This window comes from Oncorhynchus keta, chromosome 14 (genome assembly GCF_023373465.1).
Source record: "Oncorhynchus keta strain PuntledgeMale-10-30-2019 chromosome 14, Oket_V2, whole genome shotgun sequence".
NCBI classification, from domain to species: domain Eukaryota; kingdom Metazoa; phylum Chordata; class Actinopteri; order Salmoniformes; family Salmonidae; genus Oncorhynchus; species Oncorhynchus keta.
In genome coordinates, this window is record NC_068434.1 from 42,981,312 (window position 1) to 42,999,148 (window position 17,837).

A 17,837-nucleotide genomic window follows, 5' to 3' on the forward strand; every position below is an offset into this window, starting at 1 on the left:
TCACGGAATTTGCGATATTTTCATAACAAAAGTCCCCAACTTAGTCGTAGAAAGGTTCCAACAACCTATATTCTCTCTACGGGAAGCACACTTGCAGTAATGTACGCTCGGAGAAATACTTCCTGTCAAATATTAAACCCTTTAAGCGCCAATGGCAAGGAACATTTGATTTGTTTTCTTCTATTTATTCTGATGATCTAATATAGATACACTACATGACAAAAAGTATGTGGACATCTGCTCATCGAACATCTAATTCCAAAATCATGGGCATTAATACGGAGTTGGTCCCCCCTTTACTGCTATAATAGTCTCCACTCTTTTGGGAAGGCTTTCCACTAGATGTTGGAACATTGCTGCGGAGACTTGCTTCCATTCAGCCACAAGAGCATTAGGGCGATTAGGCCTGGCTCGCAGTCAGCGTTCCAATTCATCCCAAAGGAGTTCGATGGGGTTGAGCTCACGGCTCTGGGCAGGCCCGTCCAATTCATCCACACCAATCTCGACAAACCATTTCTGTACGGACCTTGCTTTGTGCACGGGGGCATTGTCATGCTGAAACAGGAAAGGGCCTTCCCCAAACTGTTGCCACAAAGTTGGAAGCACAGAATCGTCTAGATAGAATGTCATTGTATGCTGTAGCATTAAGACTTCCCTTCACAGGAACAAAGGGGCCTAACCCGAACCATGTAAAACAGACCAGACCATTATTCCTCCTCCACCAAACTTTACAGTTGGCATTATGCATTGGGGCAGGTAGCATTCTCCTGGCATCTGCCAAACCCAGATTCATCCGTCGGACTGCCAGATGGTGAAGCGTGATTCATCACTCGAGAGAACGCGTTTCCAATGCGTTTCCAATGACGGCGAGATTTACACCACTCCAGCCGATGCTTGGCATTGTGCATGGTGATCTTATGCTTATGTGCGGCTGCTCGGCTATTGAAACCAATTTCATGATGCTCCCGACTAACAGTTCTTGTGCATATGTTGGGCAATGGACGCGGTGGGAAAGCCTGGAGAGGAGAAAGATCAACTGGAGTGAGCTTTGGCAAATGGAGGCAAGCAACATCAGCTTCATCATAAGAGCTGTTTATGATGTGCTTCCATCACCAAAAAATCTACATCAATGGTATGGCGAGGACTCGACCTGCCCCCTCTGCCCAGCTCCAGCGACTCTCAGGCATATAATGACAGGTTGCAAGACCAGCCTCTCACAAGGCCGCTACACCTGGAGGCACAATCAGGTCCTCAAGAGCCTGGCTGCAGCACTTGAGACCAAGAGGAGTGCAACCAATTCATTACCTCCAAAAATAAGCAATCCCGTCAAAACAACAACATTCATCCGGGAGGGACAGAAAAGGCCCAAGTATCCTCCTACAAAGCCAGAAACTGGACACCTAGCCATGGCCCGGTACTGGAAGATGCTTGTCGATATTGACCAGCAACTAATTTTTCCACCTGAGATTGCTTCTACCAACCTTAGGCCAGACATGGTACTCTGGTCCCCTTCACGAAAGGCTGTGTACATCATAGAGGTCACAGTCCCGTGGGAAAACTCTGTTGAAGAGGCCTACGAGCGTAAGAAACTGCGTTACACAGAGTTGGCAGCAGACGCAACTCAGCGTGGCTGGAATGCAAAAGTCTGGCCAGTTGAAGTGGGATGCAGAGGATTCGTGGCTTCTTCCATCATCAGGTTGCTGAAAGAACTTGGAATCCATAGACAGGCTCTGCGGCAGACCGTCAGAGCAGTTTCTCAAGCAGCTGAAAGAGGCAGCCAGTGGATCTGGATCAAACGGAAGGACCCTTGCTGGGCTATAATTCATGACCCCCCCACCCCCACCTGTGAACCCAATTCAGATCCCTCCAACTTGAGGAGGGCATATGAGGTATGCGGTCAGCTGTATGGCTGGCTCAGGGAAGAGGACGCCCCTGCCTTGCATAGTCCCGTGGGACATCTTAATTGGGCATGGGACACAAGCTAAGGCTTGATCACCCTTTAGCTGGCCACCTTTGATGAGGGTGTTTAGTGATTAAAGGCCGAAACACCCACTGATTCGAAGGCACACTACTGAGGATGTGTCCCAAAAATTGACATCTTACCCCAGTCTAAGAAATAAACCTCCCATGCCACTCTGTCAACATCCCGGCAAATCTCATGCGAGTGCATTCCATCTATTGGCACAATGGACAGTTTTTAACATCTCGTCCCGTGTTTTATGATTCTTCCAGAGGCAGTTTGGAACTAAGGATTTAGATTTAGGACATTGCATGTTTCTAATAATGTAATACCTTTAAATAAGCAGCCCTTTAATTTTTAAGACTTCCTGTGTCTATGACGCCCGCCGCTTGGTGAAATGCAGACCCGGTGGCGAGCGTGGTGAAACTGAAAAGACATCGTCTGTCCTTTTGAATCAGAGTCTTTACCTGATAAAGTAATGATAGGATGTGTCAATTATTCAGTGAAAGCTATTGTGCCAAACCCACAACAGTGTTTCTGATGCTAAGCTCATGGTCATGTTGTAGTAGAGTGTAGGAGGGAGATTCCAAGATTTGAGAAGTGTGCAGGAAGACATGGGACAAAGTGGAAAAACTGTCACTGTCACTAGCCGGCTACCACCTGCTTACTCATCACTGAACCTTAGAGGATGCTTCCCTATGTACATAGATCTGGAACACTGGTCACGTTAATCATTTTTACATACAGCGTTACTCAATAAATATGTATATGCTGTATTCTAGTCAAGTACATTCTATTCAACTATTGCTGTACATGTACAATTCTATACATGTATTCTTCAGATGTACTATGTATTCTGTCCACATACTACCCATAATGTCTATACATTCCATCACACACATACAGTACCAGTCAAACGTTTGGACACACCTACTCATTCAAGGGTTTTTCTTTATTTGTACTATTTTTACATTGTAGAACAATAGTGAAGACATCAAAACTATGAAATAACACATTTGGGGAAAAAAGTGTTAATATATTTTACATTCTTCAAAGTAGCCACCCTTTGCCTTGATTGACAGCTTTGCACAATCTTGGCACTCTCAACCAGCTTCACCTGGAATGCTTTTCCAACTGTCTTGAAGGAGTTCCCAGATATGCTGAGCACTTGTTGGCTGCTTTTCCCTCACTCTGTGGTGCAACTCATCCCAAACCATCTCAATTGCATTGAGGTTGGGTGATTGTGGAGGCCAGGTCATCTGATGCAGCACTCCATCACTCTCCTTGGTCAAATAGCCCTTACACAGCCTGGAGGTGTGTTGGGTCATTGTCCTGTTGAAAAACAAATGATAATCCCACTAAGCGCAAACCAGATGGGATGGCATATCGCTGCATAATGCTGTGGTAGCCATGCTGGTTAACTGTGCCTTGAATTATAAATAAGTCACAGACAGTGTCCAAGCAAAGCACCCCCGCACCTCCTCCATGCTTCACGGTGGGAACCACCGCTGTGTTACAAAGACACGGCGGTTGGAAATAAAAATCAAAGCTTTCCACCGGTCTAATGTCCACTGCTCATATTTCTTGGCCCAAGCAAAGCTCTTCTTTTTATTGGTGTCCTTCAGTAGTGTTTTCTTTGCAGCAATTCGACCATGAGGGCCTGATTCACACAGTCTCCTCTGAACAGTTGATGTTGAGATGTGTCTGCTACTTGAACTCCGTGAAGCATTTATTTGGGCTGCAATGTTTGAGGCTGGTAACTCTAAAGAACATATCCTCTGCAGCAGTGGTAACTCTGGGTCTTCCTTTCCTGTGGTGGTCCTCATGAGAGCCAGTTTCATCATAGCGCTTGATGGTTTTAGAGACTACACTTGAAGAAACTTTAAACGTTTTTGAAACTTTCCAGATTGACTGACCTTCATGTCTTAAAGCAATAATGGATTACCTTTTCTCTTTGCTTACTTGCGCTGTTCTTGGCATTGGCTCAAACACATTAAGGAAAGAAATTCCACAAATGAACTTTGAACAAGGCACACCTATTAATTAAAATGCATTCCAGATGACTACCTCATAAAGCTGGATGAGAGAATACCAAGAGTGTGCAAAGCTGTCATCAAGGCAAAGGGTGGCTACTTTGAAGAATCTCAAATATAACAAAATATATTTTGATTTGTTAAACACTTTTTTGGTTTCTACATGATTCCATATGTGTTATTTCATAGTTTTGATGTCTTCACTATTATTCTACAATGTACATATAAAGAAAAAACATTGAATGAGTAGGTGTGCCCAAACTTTTTTTTTTTGACTGGTACTGTATGTGTGTGTGTATATACACACACGCACATACAGTCAGGTCCATAAATATTTGGACATTGACCAAGTTATTAACATTTTGGCTCTGTATGCCACCACAACGGATTTGGAAGGAAACAATCAGCTGAAAGTGCAGACTTGGATTGGGGTGGGGATTTTTTTTAAAATTAAATAGTGGTATACAGTGGCGATTTTAGCATGTAAATCTTGGTGGGACCACAAAAAAAACATGTGGGATGCATGCCAGCAAAGTCACTACACAACAGAACACTAAACAATACAGTAATTGCACTATACCAGTGCTACACCCTGGCTATCAGCAAAACAGAGCATTCAGCCTCATTTACTGCCTTTAAAAAAACATAGCTGATATGGCTGACTTGCTTAAATAAATGTGGTTTCGACTGACAATTGAGATGTACAAACTATGGCATAAGTGGATGACAAGTGGATAAGCGTCAATCTGTAATTTCGATAAAGACATTAATGAGCGAGCTGGGACGGACGTAGTCAACATAACTATTTGTTCAGCACTTTTGAAATGTACAGCGACAGAATTCAGAACATGGGCCGTTCTCACAGCATTCTTCTTGTACACCAAGTCAGCACCATATGATAAATAAAGGAGGCATATATGCAGACAATGAAAACTCTTACAATATTCTATGATAACATTTCTCAGGTTATAGGCTACATATGCACCACCAAGTCAGAACAGTCAGCAAAATTAAGAGGTGAAAATAGACCAAATTATTAGGGTGATGCACATGGGCTACTAACAGCTTACTTACTACCCAACATTTATGCAGCAGCATACAATACATTTTTGGACTCACCTTTTGTGCTGTGCTTACTTGAACAGGAAAGTGGCGCGGCAGTCCTTCATGGGCAAATTTTGTCATCAAAGTCTGTCATTCTCTGGACATATGGTGCTGACAACTGGGAACTCGGGAAAAAAAGGTTGAATCAGTGATGACGTCAGTGACCTTCAGGTCGTAGCTCTAGAAAGAGACCCGAGTTCCAATTCCGAGTTGGATGAAAGTTCAAAACGTATTTTCCCAGTTGTAGCTCATTTTTCCAGAGTTCTCAGTTGTCTTGAACAAACTAAAGTCAGATTTTGCAGTTAAGTTGTTTTGAGCGCGACATAAATCATGCTTCATTGACAGCATGGCCAATGTTGAATGTTTATCATTTTAAACAAGGAAAAGAGACCCTTAACCTTAGATTTGGGACCACACAGCCGCTCCACTGAATAGCAGGCTAATGATTGCTTTGTAATGCTTGCAGTTAGCCACTGATTCCTTCCAAACCACTCATTGTTGGATTCCTGATTTCCAACATGTTGTGTAATGTAGCCATCATCCTCCACATACACCACCCGTTCTGCCAGTCACATTCTGTTAAAGGTCCCCAAAGCACACATATCCCTGGGTTACTCCTCTTTTCAGTTCGCTGCAGCTAGCGACTGGAACGAGCTGCAACAAACACCGGACAGTTTTATCTCAATCTCTTCATTCAAAGACTCAATCATGGACACTCTTACTGACAGTTGTGGCTGCTTTGCGTGATGTATTGTTGTCTCTACCTTCTTGCCCTTTGTGCTGTTGTCTGTGCCCAATAATGTTTGTACCATGTTTTGTGCTGCTACCATGTAGTGTTGTTGTCATGTTGTGTTGCTACCATGCTGTATTGTCATGTGTTGCTGCATTGGGTCTCTCTTTATGTAGTGTTTATGTTTACTGATCATGAAAAGCTACTTGCTGTATTAACCAAAGACGGTACAGTATGAAGATATGCGAAAACTGCTTCTCCAACAGAAATCCCAGATCACACTTGTAGGCAATGTTATTCTTCTTCTGTGGATTTTATATGGCAGTTGGCAACCAACTTTAAGGTGAAGGAAAAACGAAACTGCACACTGCTCTTGGTAGTATCACTGATATTTAATAAACTTATGACCTAAAGCATGACATTTCTACCTTTAGATTTTGTGGCATAGAGAAGGTTAAGATATCAGACAGGGGAGGTGATATTAATAATACTCTGAGCAAAAGAGAATGTTTTTGGATTTTCACCCTCCAGACAGTATTTCCTAAAGAACTTAATGATGAAATGTCTATGTATGTTATGTTGTGAATTTGAACGTGAATTATGTCCCTATTTAAGATTACTCTGTTTTTCGTAAGATGTACCCAATGATTAATGATAACTTGCTGTGTCCTCATTGTGGTTTTATGGAATTGTTTAAAGCGTCTTATTTTTACAATTTTGTAGTGTTTGTGAGATGCATGTCATATCAGGAAGCACTTATTTGTTTTTCCTTTGCCTCCAACCCCTTTCCCATGCGTGGAACGGATGTGGGCGGGGCTAGGTCTACATAAGGGTACTATTTTTTTTTAAATCACAAAAGCTCTGACGAGGGCCGTGATGCCGATACTTAAGCTTATTAAATATCAGTGATAATACCAATAGCAGTGTGCGGTTTCCTTTTTCCTTCATTTTGTTCAACGGTTGCCATGCACCTGCAACGAGATTGCTCAGATTTTCGAGTGCCTTTTGAATCAACATTATTAAGGTGCATCATCGCCAGCAACTGGACTGGAGTGTGCACCAGAGACAGTGAAGTCGGATGTTCCCCACCACTTTCAATGTGCTACTTAGCCTTGTGTGTCCCAGTCTCAGCCTTGTGACTACGCTTTCCTTCCTCCCTTCTTTCTCGGCCTGAGGACCACCCCGTCCCCACCTTTTCCTGGATCTTATACAGGTGTCTTCCCTTACTCTCCCTGTTCCACAACTCGACACTTTTTTTAACCACTGTTCTTATTAATCCCCTGGCTTCTGCTTTACTGATTGACAATTCCATCTCGACATTAAATTGTTAAAGATTGGCGATGTCATGGCGACTTTGTCTAAACTCATGCGTAGAAACACGCGCCGAACTGCGCATGTGCAGGCGGTCAAAATCAAAAGGCACTCCTTCACTATAAAGTTATTTTTGAGGAAAATTAAAAACCTTTCAGTTTCTCACTTTCACGAGGTTGAAGTAATAACACGTTCAACTACTTAAGAAATTGTCTCGAATCTAGGTTGTGTCTTTAGATTGAGAAAATGAACAATTAAAGGCATCGTTGTTCACTTCCCTCATTGACTTCCAAACCCCTGCCTGGTCTGTTTCGCAAGCGTTCTCGAAAGTCTTGCGACGTTGTGGTCTGTGTTTAGAAACTCTGTGGTATAACTATGATAGAGCAAAATATAAACAATTGTTTTGCATGAAATAATCGTAAATGTTGAGTTCTGACGATGCTCTTCAAGGGGTGATGATATTACAACCAAATAGTTAAAATGTATTTAACAATACTTTGAAAAGGGTAAGCTGGATCGACTTTGCCACCCAGCAGGCAAATAGGTCGTGCAGAGCGCACGTTATTGTGACGTTTTATTGATAACGACCTATTCTACTGACGCACGTGGTGAAAAGGGAGGGGCGAAAAATTAAAGGGGCAAAGCATAAAATACTTGTCATTCAAACGTTTCCATACTTTGCTGTCCATGATCAATGCATTAACTGGAGCGTTTCAATAAAGCAAATTTGTCCCCAATATCAGTCTATCCTATTTGACAGTTAATTGTATCACGATTATTTGTATGGCAAACGACAGGAGTGCTGGGGACGCTGCTTGGGTTATGCATAATCAAATGCCGTCGAATCCCAAAGCCGCCTGGCCTTCAAATTACAACTCAGAAAATAATAACGTGAACTGGAGTAACGCTATGGTAAGTCACATTGTGTAGCTAATTCATATCAACACGTTCTTGTGTTTTTAATTTTAGAACACACGGGTTAATGTCAGTAAACAAGCTTTGTCTCGTACTGTGTAAATTTAACGTAATTTACTCAAGCTAGTTAGCTAGCCTACGTTTTAGCCAGCTAACGTTATCTAGCTAGCCGTCTTCTGACAGTACGTCCAATCTAGCTAGTTAGTAAGATTTGCAATACTGCTTGCTTAGCTATATTTGACATGCAGATTTTCTAGCGAGCTATCTCGTTTGTAGTATATGATAAATAGCCTAGTTAGACAAACAGTTGAGACTACAATGCAAAGCTAACTAGGTATCTATAACTAATAGTTCAATACCAAAGGGTCCTAACATTACTTTTTTTATGGGGCTTTGAAGACAACTAGGAACTTGAGGGGAAAAACGAGGTCAAATCATGACGTCAGTCATATTCAGGTCGCAAAAGGAGTTGTAGAAAGATACCCATTTTGGTCCATTCAACAACTGAGCGATACAACCCCTGCTAAATCAGGATGTTGTATCTATACCTTATCTCATGCCTTTATTGGAACGGATTTAGTGATCATATCTGTTGGAAAAAGTTAATGTTGCCACAACCTACTTGTTAACAAAATTAAGGAAGTTTCCTTTAAAATTGTTCTTAAATATTATCCTGCCAACTACTATATGAAGAAGTTTAAGGAACACATCAATTCAAATTGTACATTTTTGTAATGACCATCCACAAATGGAGTTGCATCTTTTTTTGGCATTGTATTCATGTAAGGAAACTGTGGCAAGACATCAGAAAAAAAATATGAAGATTTTACACTATTGTGGAGGGATGTACTGCTTGGATTATTTACCTACAATAGAAATAAGATGAAACTATTTTATGTAATTAATTTAATTATTTTGGCCAAATTTCACACACAAAAGAGCACATTTTCTTACCTTACAAAAATAAATTGAACTATATATTAAGACAATTAAATACTATACGAACAAAAGCTGTTTTTATAAATCTATGTCCCTTAGTAAGGTCCTTGTGTAATGTGATATTGTACCCCCTAGCCCAATTGTCCTTTGTATATTATTTATATATACACACGTGTGTTCCCACATGTACTTCCTGTATTGATGTATTGTTAATAATTATACATTTTTTTAAACCTGGAAATAAAAATCAACATATAAAGCTGTAGAAAGATGCCCGAGTTTCCTGTTTGGAATTCCAAGTTGGATGACAGTAAAAAATATTTTTCCCAGTCAAAGCTTATTTATTTTATAGTTCCCAGTTATTTTGAATGCCGCAATAGACCATCGGTGACTTAACGTCACCACATTTGTTTCCGATGAGAATAGAGAGCAATAGTAATGGCTTCTTTTTGTAGGCACCAACTCTGCCATGGTTTTGAACAAAGTCTAAGGGAAAATTTGGTTTTTGTAGGGTTTTTGGGATAAACGGCGAAAATAAGGAGTGTGGGAAACACAGATTTAGATCTTATACATTTTGTACTATGAGAATCTTCATCAGCTAACCTCACCTTTTGTGAATTTTGAAGCAGTTATATATATTTTTTTTTAAACCCACAAAGCACAAAGGCTTCATAATTCATAATATCTGTGAGTTAACATGACTTTTATCTTTTAGAACAAAACTTTTATAAGCCTGTGTTTACCTCAGACCTTCAGCGTTTATTCCAAAACCCTATTCTTTCCCCATTTTAATTTTGCTATAGGAATGGGTGACCGAAACAGGTAAATCATTTCTGTTTTTTAGGTTGGCGAGCTCTATGCTCAGTGTTGCATTTGATGATCAGGAAGTCTTTTTTCCAGTGTGTCACCATCTTGCTACATGGACAAGTTTTTGGAAACATGGCATGTGCATTTTGAGCTACTGTAGGAAGTGACTTTGCAGGCTAGCTCAGTGGACTATTTCAAGTTGAAGGCTGATGAGGTACTGGAGGCTGCCACTAGCAACTAAATTATCCTTAGACCTTTGTTGGGTGTGATTTTCAAAAGAAATCTGTTCAACAACATACATCTGGTGAAATGGAAGCAATTATTGGTACCATGATTGTGGTGGGGGGGGCGAGTGGAGTATATCCATGAATATGGACCACAAAGAAGTTTTCTGGAAACAATGCCTGTGGTATGGTGGTCAGCCTTCAACTTGAAATCCTCAATGCCAGGGGGCAGTCATTCCCTGCATTACCTCTTATAGTCCAAGGACCTTACATGTTCTGTTTTTCCATAAACAAGCACTGTAACATGGAAACATGTCAGCGTGGGAACCCTAATCCTATTAAGTTGTGTAGTAATTTAGGCTGATATGAAAGATACTTTACTTTGTTTACAAAACCATACGGCAAGCAAGTGTTAACATTCAGAACGAGCGTCGGTGCTCTTATCAAAACTAGCTAATGTTGTGTGATGGCTGCTAGCTAGCTATTATGTAATACAGTAGGAAACGTTTTTACATTCGATCAGTGTCAGTCTTGCTGCATTTGACTATTGGATACTTTGGTCAAACAAGTCTAGGGTTACGGTTTACTCAGGTCAATATGACTAGTTCAAACTGTGCTGATTTGGAGGCCAGGTAAATAAATCTCTCCCCGTATGCTTACAGGATGCTTCCCAATACCCTGGTTACTCCTCAAACTACTGGTACCCCCAGTCACATTCCACAGCAGGGCACTATGCAAATGCATATCCTTCAGGATCTGACGTGCAGCCACCTTACAACCCACAGGTGCAGTACAGCCTCATGTTATGTCATAGCAAAGGCCCTCTAAATCCAAGGCTATATATGGGAATTAATTCCTTATCTCAAGACTAAAGTGCTCTCAGCCTTCCGTGACACTTTGTCACTCACACATACTTTCACAGACCGGTAGTCTGGCATGCACTTTCACACACTTACGGATGTAGGCACACACTTTTTGTCTCTCTCTCTCTCTCCCTCGCTCCCTGTCCAGGCAATGCAAGCATATCCAAATGGCCACAGTGTCTATAACCCTGGTCCAGGCCAGTATCCGGCAAGTTCTTTCCACCCGTCCAACCCATTCTACTGTGCAGACCAGATGCCTCCCAGGCAGGCCCCAGGCCAGTACCCTAGCCAGTGCTGCCCAGGACCAGAGCAGAGCACAGGAGGGTCAGGACAACCACACGCCCAGCACCAACATCAGCACCACCACTATCCTGGACCACACTGTCAAGGGGTAAGTTCATTCAACCGGTACAGGGCAGTGTTTAATGGTGTCTGATGTAAAGGCAGTTGGGTATAATGGATCTTGTTTTCTATTTTATACCTTGATCTTCTTTAGGCCTCTGGCTATCTTCCTGGGTCTTACTCGCACTATGGGGAAGGTGGTCCTGCGTTGCCACCAAACCCCCCATACTCCACTGGACAGGCCATTCACCATAGGCCGCAGGCTGAGGCTTGGGCCCACTCGGGTGGGTATGGGCCCTCACACCAGCAGTGGCAGCCAGACAGCCACTATGGGACCCCTGTCCACCCCCAACAACCCCCAGCATGGCCAGGGACAGGCACTGGAGCCCCACCCTCCTATGAAGCCAAGGTACATGTGGAACACACAGGATGCATCTCAATGACCTAAAGTGGCTTTTTGTCTCATCTCCTTTATTTGCACATATTGTTTCTGAAATAAAATCCAAGTGGGCCTAATTTACTTCTTGGAAGAAAAGGGGATATGTCAGATAAAAGCTCAATACTTCCTCTGGTACCGTAGCTGTTTTGGGTCTGAATTTTAATAACTTCTATTCATTCATTATACACTAGTCGTCTAAGACAGGTGGGCAAACTACGGCCCGCAGGCCACATCACACCGGCTAGTAGATATTACAATTGTTATTTTGGGTTTTAAAAAAACACTCCAGGACACATCTTAATGTCTAAAAAAATATATTGAACAAAAATATAAACGCAACATGCAACAACTTCATTGATTTTACTGAGTTTACTGAGTGCACATTTTATTGTCCACAGCACAAGGTGCACCTGTGTACTGGTCATGCTGTTTAATCAGCTTCTTGATATGCCACATCTGTCAGGTGGCTGGATTATCTTGGAAAATGAGAAATGCTCACTACTAGGGATATAAATAGATTTGTGATCAATTTGGTAGAATACATTTTTTTGCCTATGGAAAATTTCTGGGATCTTTTATTTCCACTCATGAAACATGGGCCAACACTTTACATGTTTTTATATTTTAGTTCAGTGTAGGTTAAAATGATAATCATCCTAATATACACTACATATACAAAAGTATGTGGACACCCTTTCAAATGAGTGGATTCTGTTATTTCAGTCACTTCCGTTGCTGACAGGTGTATAAAATCAAGCACACAGCCATGCAATCTCCATAGACAAACAAACTGTAGAATGGCCTTACTGAAGAGCTCAGTGACTTTCAACATGGCACTGTCAAACGATGCCACCTTTCCAACAAGTCAGTTCGTCAAATTTCTGCCGTGCTAGAGCTGCCCCGGTCAAGTGTAAGTGCTGTTATTTTGAAGTGGAAACTTTTTTAGGAGTGACAACGGCTCAGCCGCGAAGCGGTAGGCCACACATGCTCACAGAACTGGACCGCCGAGTGAAATGCAGAGCTTGTGAAACTTGTCTGTCCTCTGTTGCAACACTCACTACCGTCAGCACAAGAACTGTTCGTCGGGAGCTTCATGTAATGGCTTTCCATAGCTGATCAGCCACAAACAAGCCTAAGATCACCATGCACAATAAAAGGCGTCGACTGGAGTGGTGTAAAGCTTGCCACCATTGCGCTTCTGGAGCAGTGGAAACGTGTTCTCTGAAGTGATGAATCACACGTCACCATCTGTCAGTCTGATGGACGAATCTGGGTTTGACGGATGCTAGGAGAACGCTACCTGCCTCAATGCATAGTGCCAATTAAAGCATGACAATGCCCCTGTGCACAAACCGAGGTACATACAGAAATGGTTTGTCGAGATCGTTGTGGAAGAACCTGATTTGTCCCCAGTGGAACCACCACTTTTGGGCACCCGAGTGGCGCAGCGGTTTAAGGATGTCTGTGCTAAATGTGTCACTACAGACACCCTCGTTCGATTCCAGGCTGTATCACAAGCAACCATGATTGGGAGTCCCATATGAAGGTGCACAATTGGCCCAGCGTCGTCCTGGTTTGGCTGGTGTAGGCCATCATTGTAAATAAGAAATTGTTCTTAACTGACTTGCCTAGTAAAATAAACTAGGCCTAATCGCCCAAAATCAGTGCCCGACCTCACTAATGCTCTTGTGGCTGAATGGAAGCAAGTCCCTGCAGCAATGTTCCAGCATCTACAGGAAAGTCTTCCCAGAAGAGGGGAGGCTGTTATAGCAGTAAAAGGAGGACCAACTCCATATCAATGCCCATGATTTTGGAATGAAATATTTGACGAGCAGGTGTCCACATACAATACTAAAAGTATTTTCAAAACTGCCCTCTTTCTAGCCTGCACATGTATTTTGAGGAACAAATTGAATTTCAAAATCATGTGGCCCTCAAGCCAACAAGTTTGTTTGCCCACCCTTGGTCTAAGACAATCTTTTTACTTCCTCAGGACCAGCACTACGCAGGACCCCACCAGCGTGCCCCACAGGTGGGACCCAAACCCAGACTGGCCCACTCCCCTAACCCCACCAATGGCAAGCCTGTCGACTTCAGCTCACCTCCCCAGATGTACAATAAACCAGGGAGAGGAGGGGCGCAGGAGCCAAAGCCTTCCCAGGGTGAGCCTCCACCCCCAATCCCAGCTCCAGCCCAGCATCAGGGAGCGATCCACAACCCTAGCCTGGCCAAAGTCCAGCAGGTCATGGCCCGGGTGCTTTTGCTCCATGAGGATGTGGACGAGTTTGTGGGTAAAAAATCGGACAAGAGTTACAGGTACCTAGAGGAATTGCTTACTAAGGAGCTGCTGGTGTTGGACTCAGTGGAGACTCGGGGACAGGAAGTGGTAAGGCAGGCCCGGAAGGAGGCTGTGCAGAGGATCCAGGCCATACTGGACCGGCTGGAGAAAAAGGCCTTCTGAACTGAACCAGTTATGTATATGGTCTTACTGTTCTTTTCTTGTGACATTTGAATCTTCCACCGTCAGGTTGTGGGCCTTATTTCAGATTTAAACCGGTCCCTTAGAATTCATTGGAGTCCTAAGTCCTTGTTTGTTGTCTACACCTCCCGGATCGGAATGGTTTAGATTGGCTGATTGTCAACAAGGGTTTGGTTTGGAATTGGGCTAGCTTGGGATACTTTATGCAGGTGTGATAACAACATACATAAGATGCCATTTCAATGTAGTCATGATGGAAAATTGAATGGTTGTACATATCAAGTTATGATGTTGGGTTAGTTTTCATAACCCGACATTAGTGTCCAATGACTGCTTAAAGCGTCTTATGTCATACTTATGCCTGTGCAATGTAGTGTCGCCATGTTCCTTTCGAAGTAGGTAGACATTTCCCCTTAATCACTGGTACAGGATCAGATAAGTTTTCAGTTAGGATTTGGAGTAGGCTGATTTGATCCTAGATCTGTGGTTAAAGGCCATGTGTTCCATTCACCATGTTTTCTTAGATGATGTGAACTTATGGCACTGCCATGAGATTTCCCCTTTATCACTCACCCCAACATTGTCACCCACTTGTCATTGCAAGCAGAATGCAAACGGTGCATTCACACACACAGCCTTCCAAATCGGTACTGGGTAATGTATTCTGTTTATTTGACACTTCAGGATATACAAAGGTAGGGTCAATTGCTTTTCAATGTGGTCGATTTTAAAGAAATGTATTGAAATCCACTTAATTGAGAAGTGGCGCAATGAAAATATTGAGCAAGTTTCAATTCACATTCTGAATAGATGGAATTGATCCCAACCCTGGTATGTACTGTTTTGTAGTTGGTCTACAACTTCTTCACAATGCTATTTCCATTGACTGGTGGTAGACAGTCTAAGTGCAGATCTAGGATCAGTTTTTAGAAGGATGAAAAGGAAAACTGACCTTCCTTTGGTGTGATCTCTGACCATTCTACCACAGTTTGACCAATCCAGTCTCGGACCAGTGACTATTTGAGGGAGGAAACGAAGGATGCATTGTCAAAGTATTGGATGAGGAGGTTGGATCAACGATTTCCTAGACTGTGATCGGTTCTTATAAATCACAAGTGCCATAATATCGGCAGGTGCTTTTTCAAATCTTAAAAAAATAAACAATCTCTAAAGCTTTGCATGGAACAAAATGTTATGTTTGTCATATTAGTTTCTTTTTTTTCCCCCTGTGCTGGTATTTTTTTTTTGTGTTAAGATTATTGCATATTAGTTTGATTGATGTGTGTGTAACAGACCTGTAAAAGGTCATGTCTACAGGTTTCTGATTAAGTGCATGTTTCCAACGTTTAGATGGAAATATTTGCCTGACTGATTTTAGAAGTGACTATAGCTCAAACTGAGGACTTGCATTAAATGTCAGGACTTTTTGTAATATGTTGTATTTATGCAATTGTAGTCTTTTAGGGAAAACATACCGTAAACACTCACAATTAACAAGAGTTTGTCATCTTATAGGTGGGAGAGAGAGAATGATGGACATTTTTGAATGAAGGGGTGCTGATGGTGAGACCAAAGCACATGCCACTTGATCTCTTTTCCTCTAGGGATTTAGATAATTCTGTGAATAGTTTCCCTCCCTAAAAAATGTTATTTTCAGAATGGCCAGCCATGAGAAACATGTCATGTCTTCTAGTGAAGTTGAGACTGCTGTGTATGTCCGCGCACATATCATTGCCTGACTACTAGCATTCAGATCATTTTAAAAAGGTGTGAACACATATGTTCTCGCTGAGCAATTTTGAACACTCATTGAATTTGATTTGTGGGACAGTGTCAGAAGGCTTTGAAGACTCACTGAAGCAAACCAACTTTATTAATCCTGCACTTGTTCATTCAATTCCTCATCAGGATTCCTTTGAAACTAATCTACAGTCAATAGTTTTGCTGCTTTAAAGGGCCCAGTTTCTCAAAAGCATTTTAAGGCGAAGTTAATCTTAACCATAGGAGCCTATGGTTCTAATGTTTAGCTTAGCCTTACACTATCCTTTCCAAAGCCAGTTCCAATGAAAGGTGGCAGCAGCTACAACAAAAACTGTCGGACCGGGCTTCAAACCACTTTGAAAAACTGGATTTCTACGTAACCTATGGAGGTATTGTAGCAGAGATTTGTCTACTTTAAAAGTCAAACAAAACGATTTGACCTCAACTCCACCTGTCCTGGAATGACAGACACCCTCCTCGTTAGGTGGAGATTGACCTTTCACCAGGGCTGGCAGTGTTTTGGTATTTTATTAGGATCCCCATTAGCTGTTGCGAAAGCAGCAGCTACTCTTCTAGGCTCCACACAAAACATGAAACAATACAGAAAATCAATAGACAAGAACAGCTCAAGGACAGAACGACATACATTGAACGACTGCGCTTCACTGGGAAAGCCATCACCCATGCAGACGAAGTGTGGCGCAGACTTTACATTGGAGACCAGTAAGTGCAGTGACAATACCTGTCCTTTTTATATTGGTTGACTGGAAAATATGGTCAGGAAAAATGGACAAGAATTGATCCACAGAGATTAATCCAAGGCATGTTTTGGGCAAGGCTCAGGTGTGAGGAGAGTGGATTGTAAATCTTTTTTTAAGCACTTGGGCCCTAAAGTAACATGCACTCTAAATCAGAGTTATGTATCGTGAAAGTGCATAGGCCAATCTGGTCACTGTTCCCAAAGTGGACGTCAGCAGTGTGAATTCTGTATAATATCAGATTGTATAAGAGCAAATAACTGGCAATCTCTCTATAGATCTAGCATCAACTCCAGGCTTCAGTGTCCAGAACTTTGAGTTTCTACACAGCCCTGGATATGACTTGTCCATTGTAGACCGTATTTATTTGTTTATTCTAGACCTGTCCTCAACATGTATAAATATCTACAGTATTTTCATAATTGTGCAATATGTTTTTTAATAAACTTGAAACTTGTGGTTTTCATAAGGACAGTGCTATGAACGTCGCCCAGCTGGCAAACCATCGTGTCACCCATGTCTTGAACACAGACCACAGTAAATGACGAGAAGGGGCGGAGACATACCAGAGCACGAACATCAAGTACCTTGGCATCGAGGCCCACAACTCCTGTATATTTTACATGATTGTCAACTTCCAGACTGCACTGAATTCACACTGGGCCCTCCGGGTTCAGCAAAGTGGAACGTTGCAAAATTTGTGAGTTCAATAGTGATACTCCATCTAGCATTTCAAGTACTAGCTTGTTACAGAGTAAGACGTTTTTACATTGGGGAATGCCTGTATAGTAAGTGTGGTTTGGCCAAGTGTATGATGAAATGTACATTAAAGAGTTGTTTCCTTCGCCAACATGACATTTCTATCTGCAACGCACTGAAAGGTCAAACTAAAAGGAGGCAAAAGTTTCCAGAGGAGAAGTGAACACACTGTGCTTAGTGTGCAAAATCCATGTTCTTTCTCCCCTCTCCCTCTCCCCCCTTCTACCCTCTTCCAGTGGCGGTAGATTCCATTTAAGATGGAGGAAGATTTTTATTAATAAGCATGGCCTTATTTATATTAAAGCATATTGGATGACTGTCATTCATATTCCATTCACCCAGTTCAATGTAATAGAGAGAGGTTTAGGCTACTACATGATACTAACATTTTCCCTATACCCATCATGAAGTTA

General features: G+C 42.1%; 1 protein-coding gene across 1 annotated transcript; it reads left to right on the plus strand.

The window, feature by feature from the left end:
- The first annotated feature begins 7,783 nt into the window (after positions 1-7,783).
- On the plus strand, positions 7,784-15,578 carry LOC118393465 (BAG family molecular chaperone regulator 4-like). Its single transcript, XM_035786157.1, has 5 exons — positions 7,784-8,050; positions 10,686-10,808; positions 11,035-11,277; positions 11,383-11,637; positions 13,661-15,578. The coding sequence occupies exons 1-5, from the start codon at positions 7,922-7,924 to the stop codon at positions 14,126-14,128; spliced, it is 1,218 nt and encodes a 405-aa protein (XP_035642050.1). The 5' UTR covers positions 7,784-7,921; the 3' UTR covers positions 14,129-15,578.
- Positions 15,579-17,837: the final 2,259 nt, after the last annotated feature.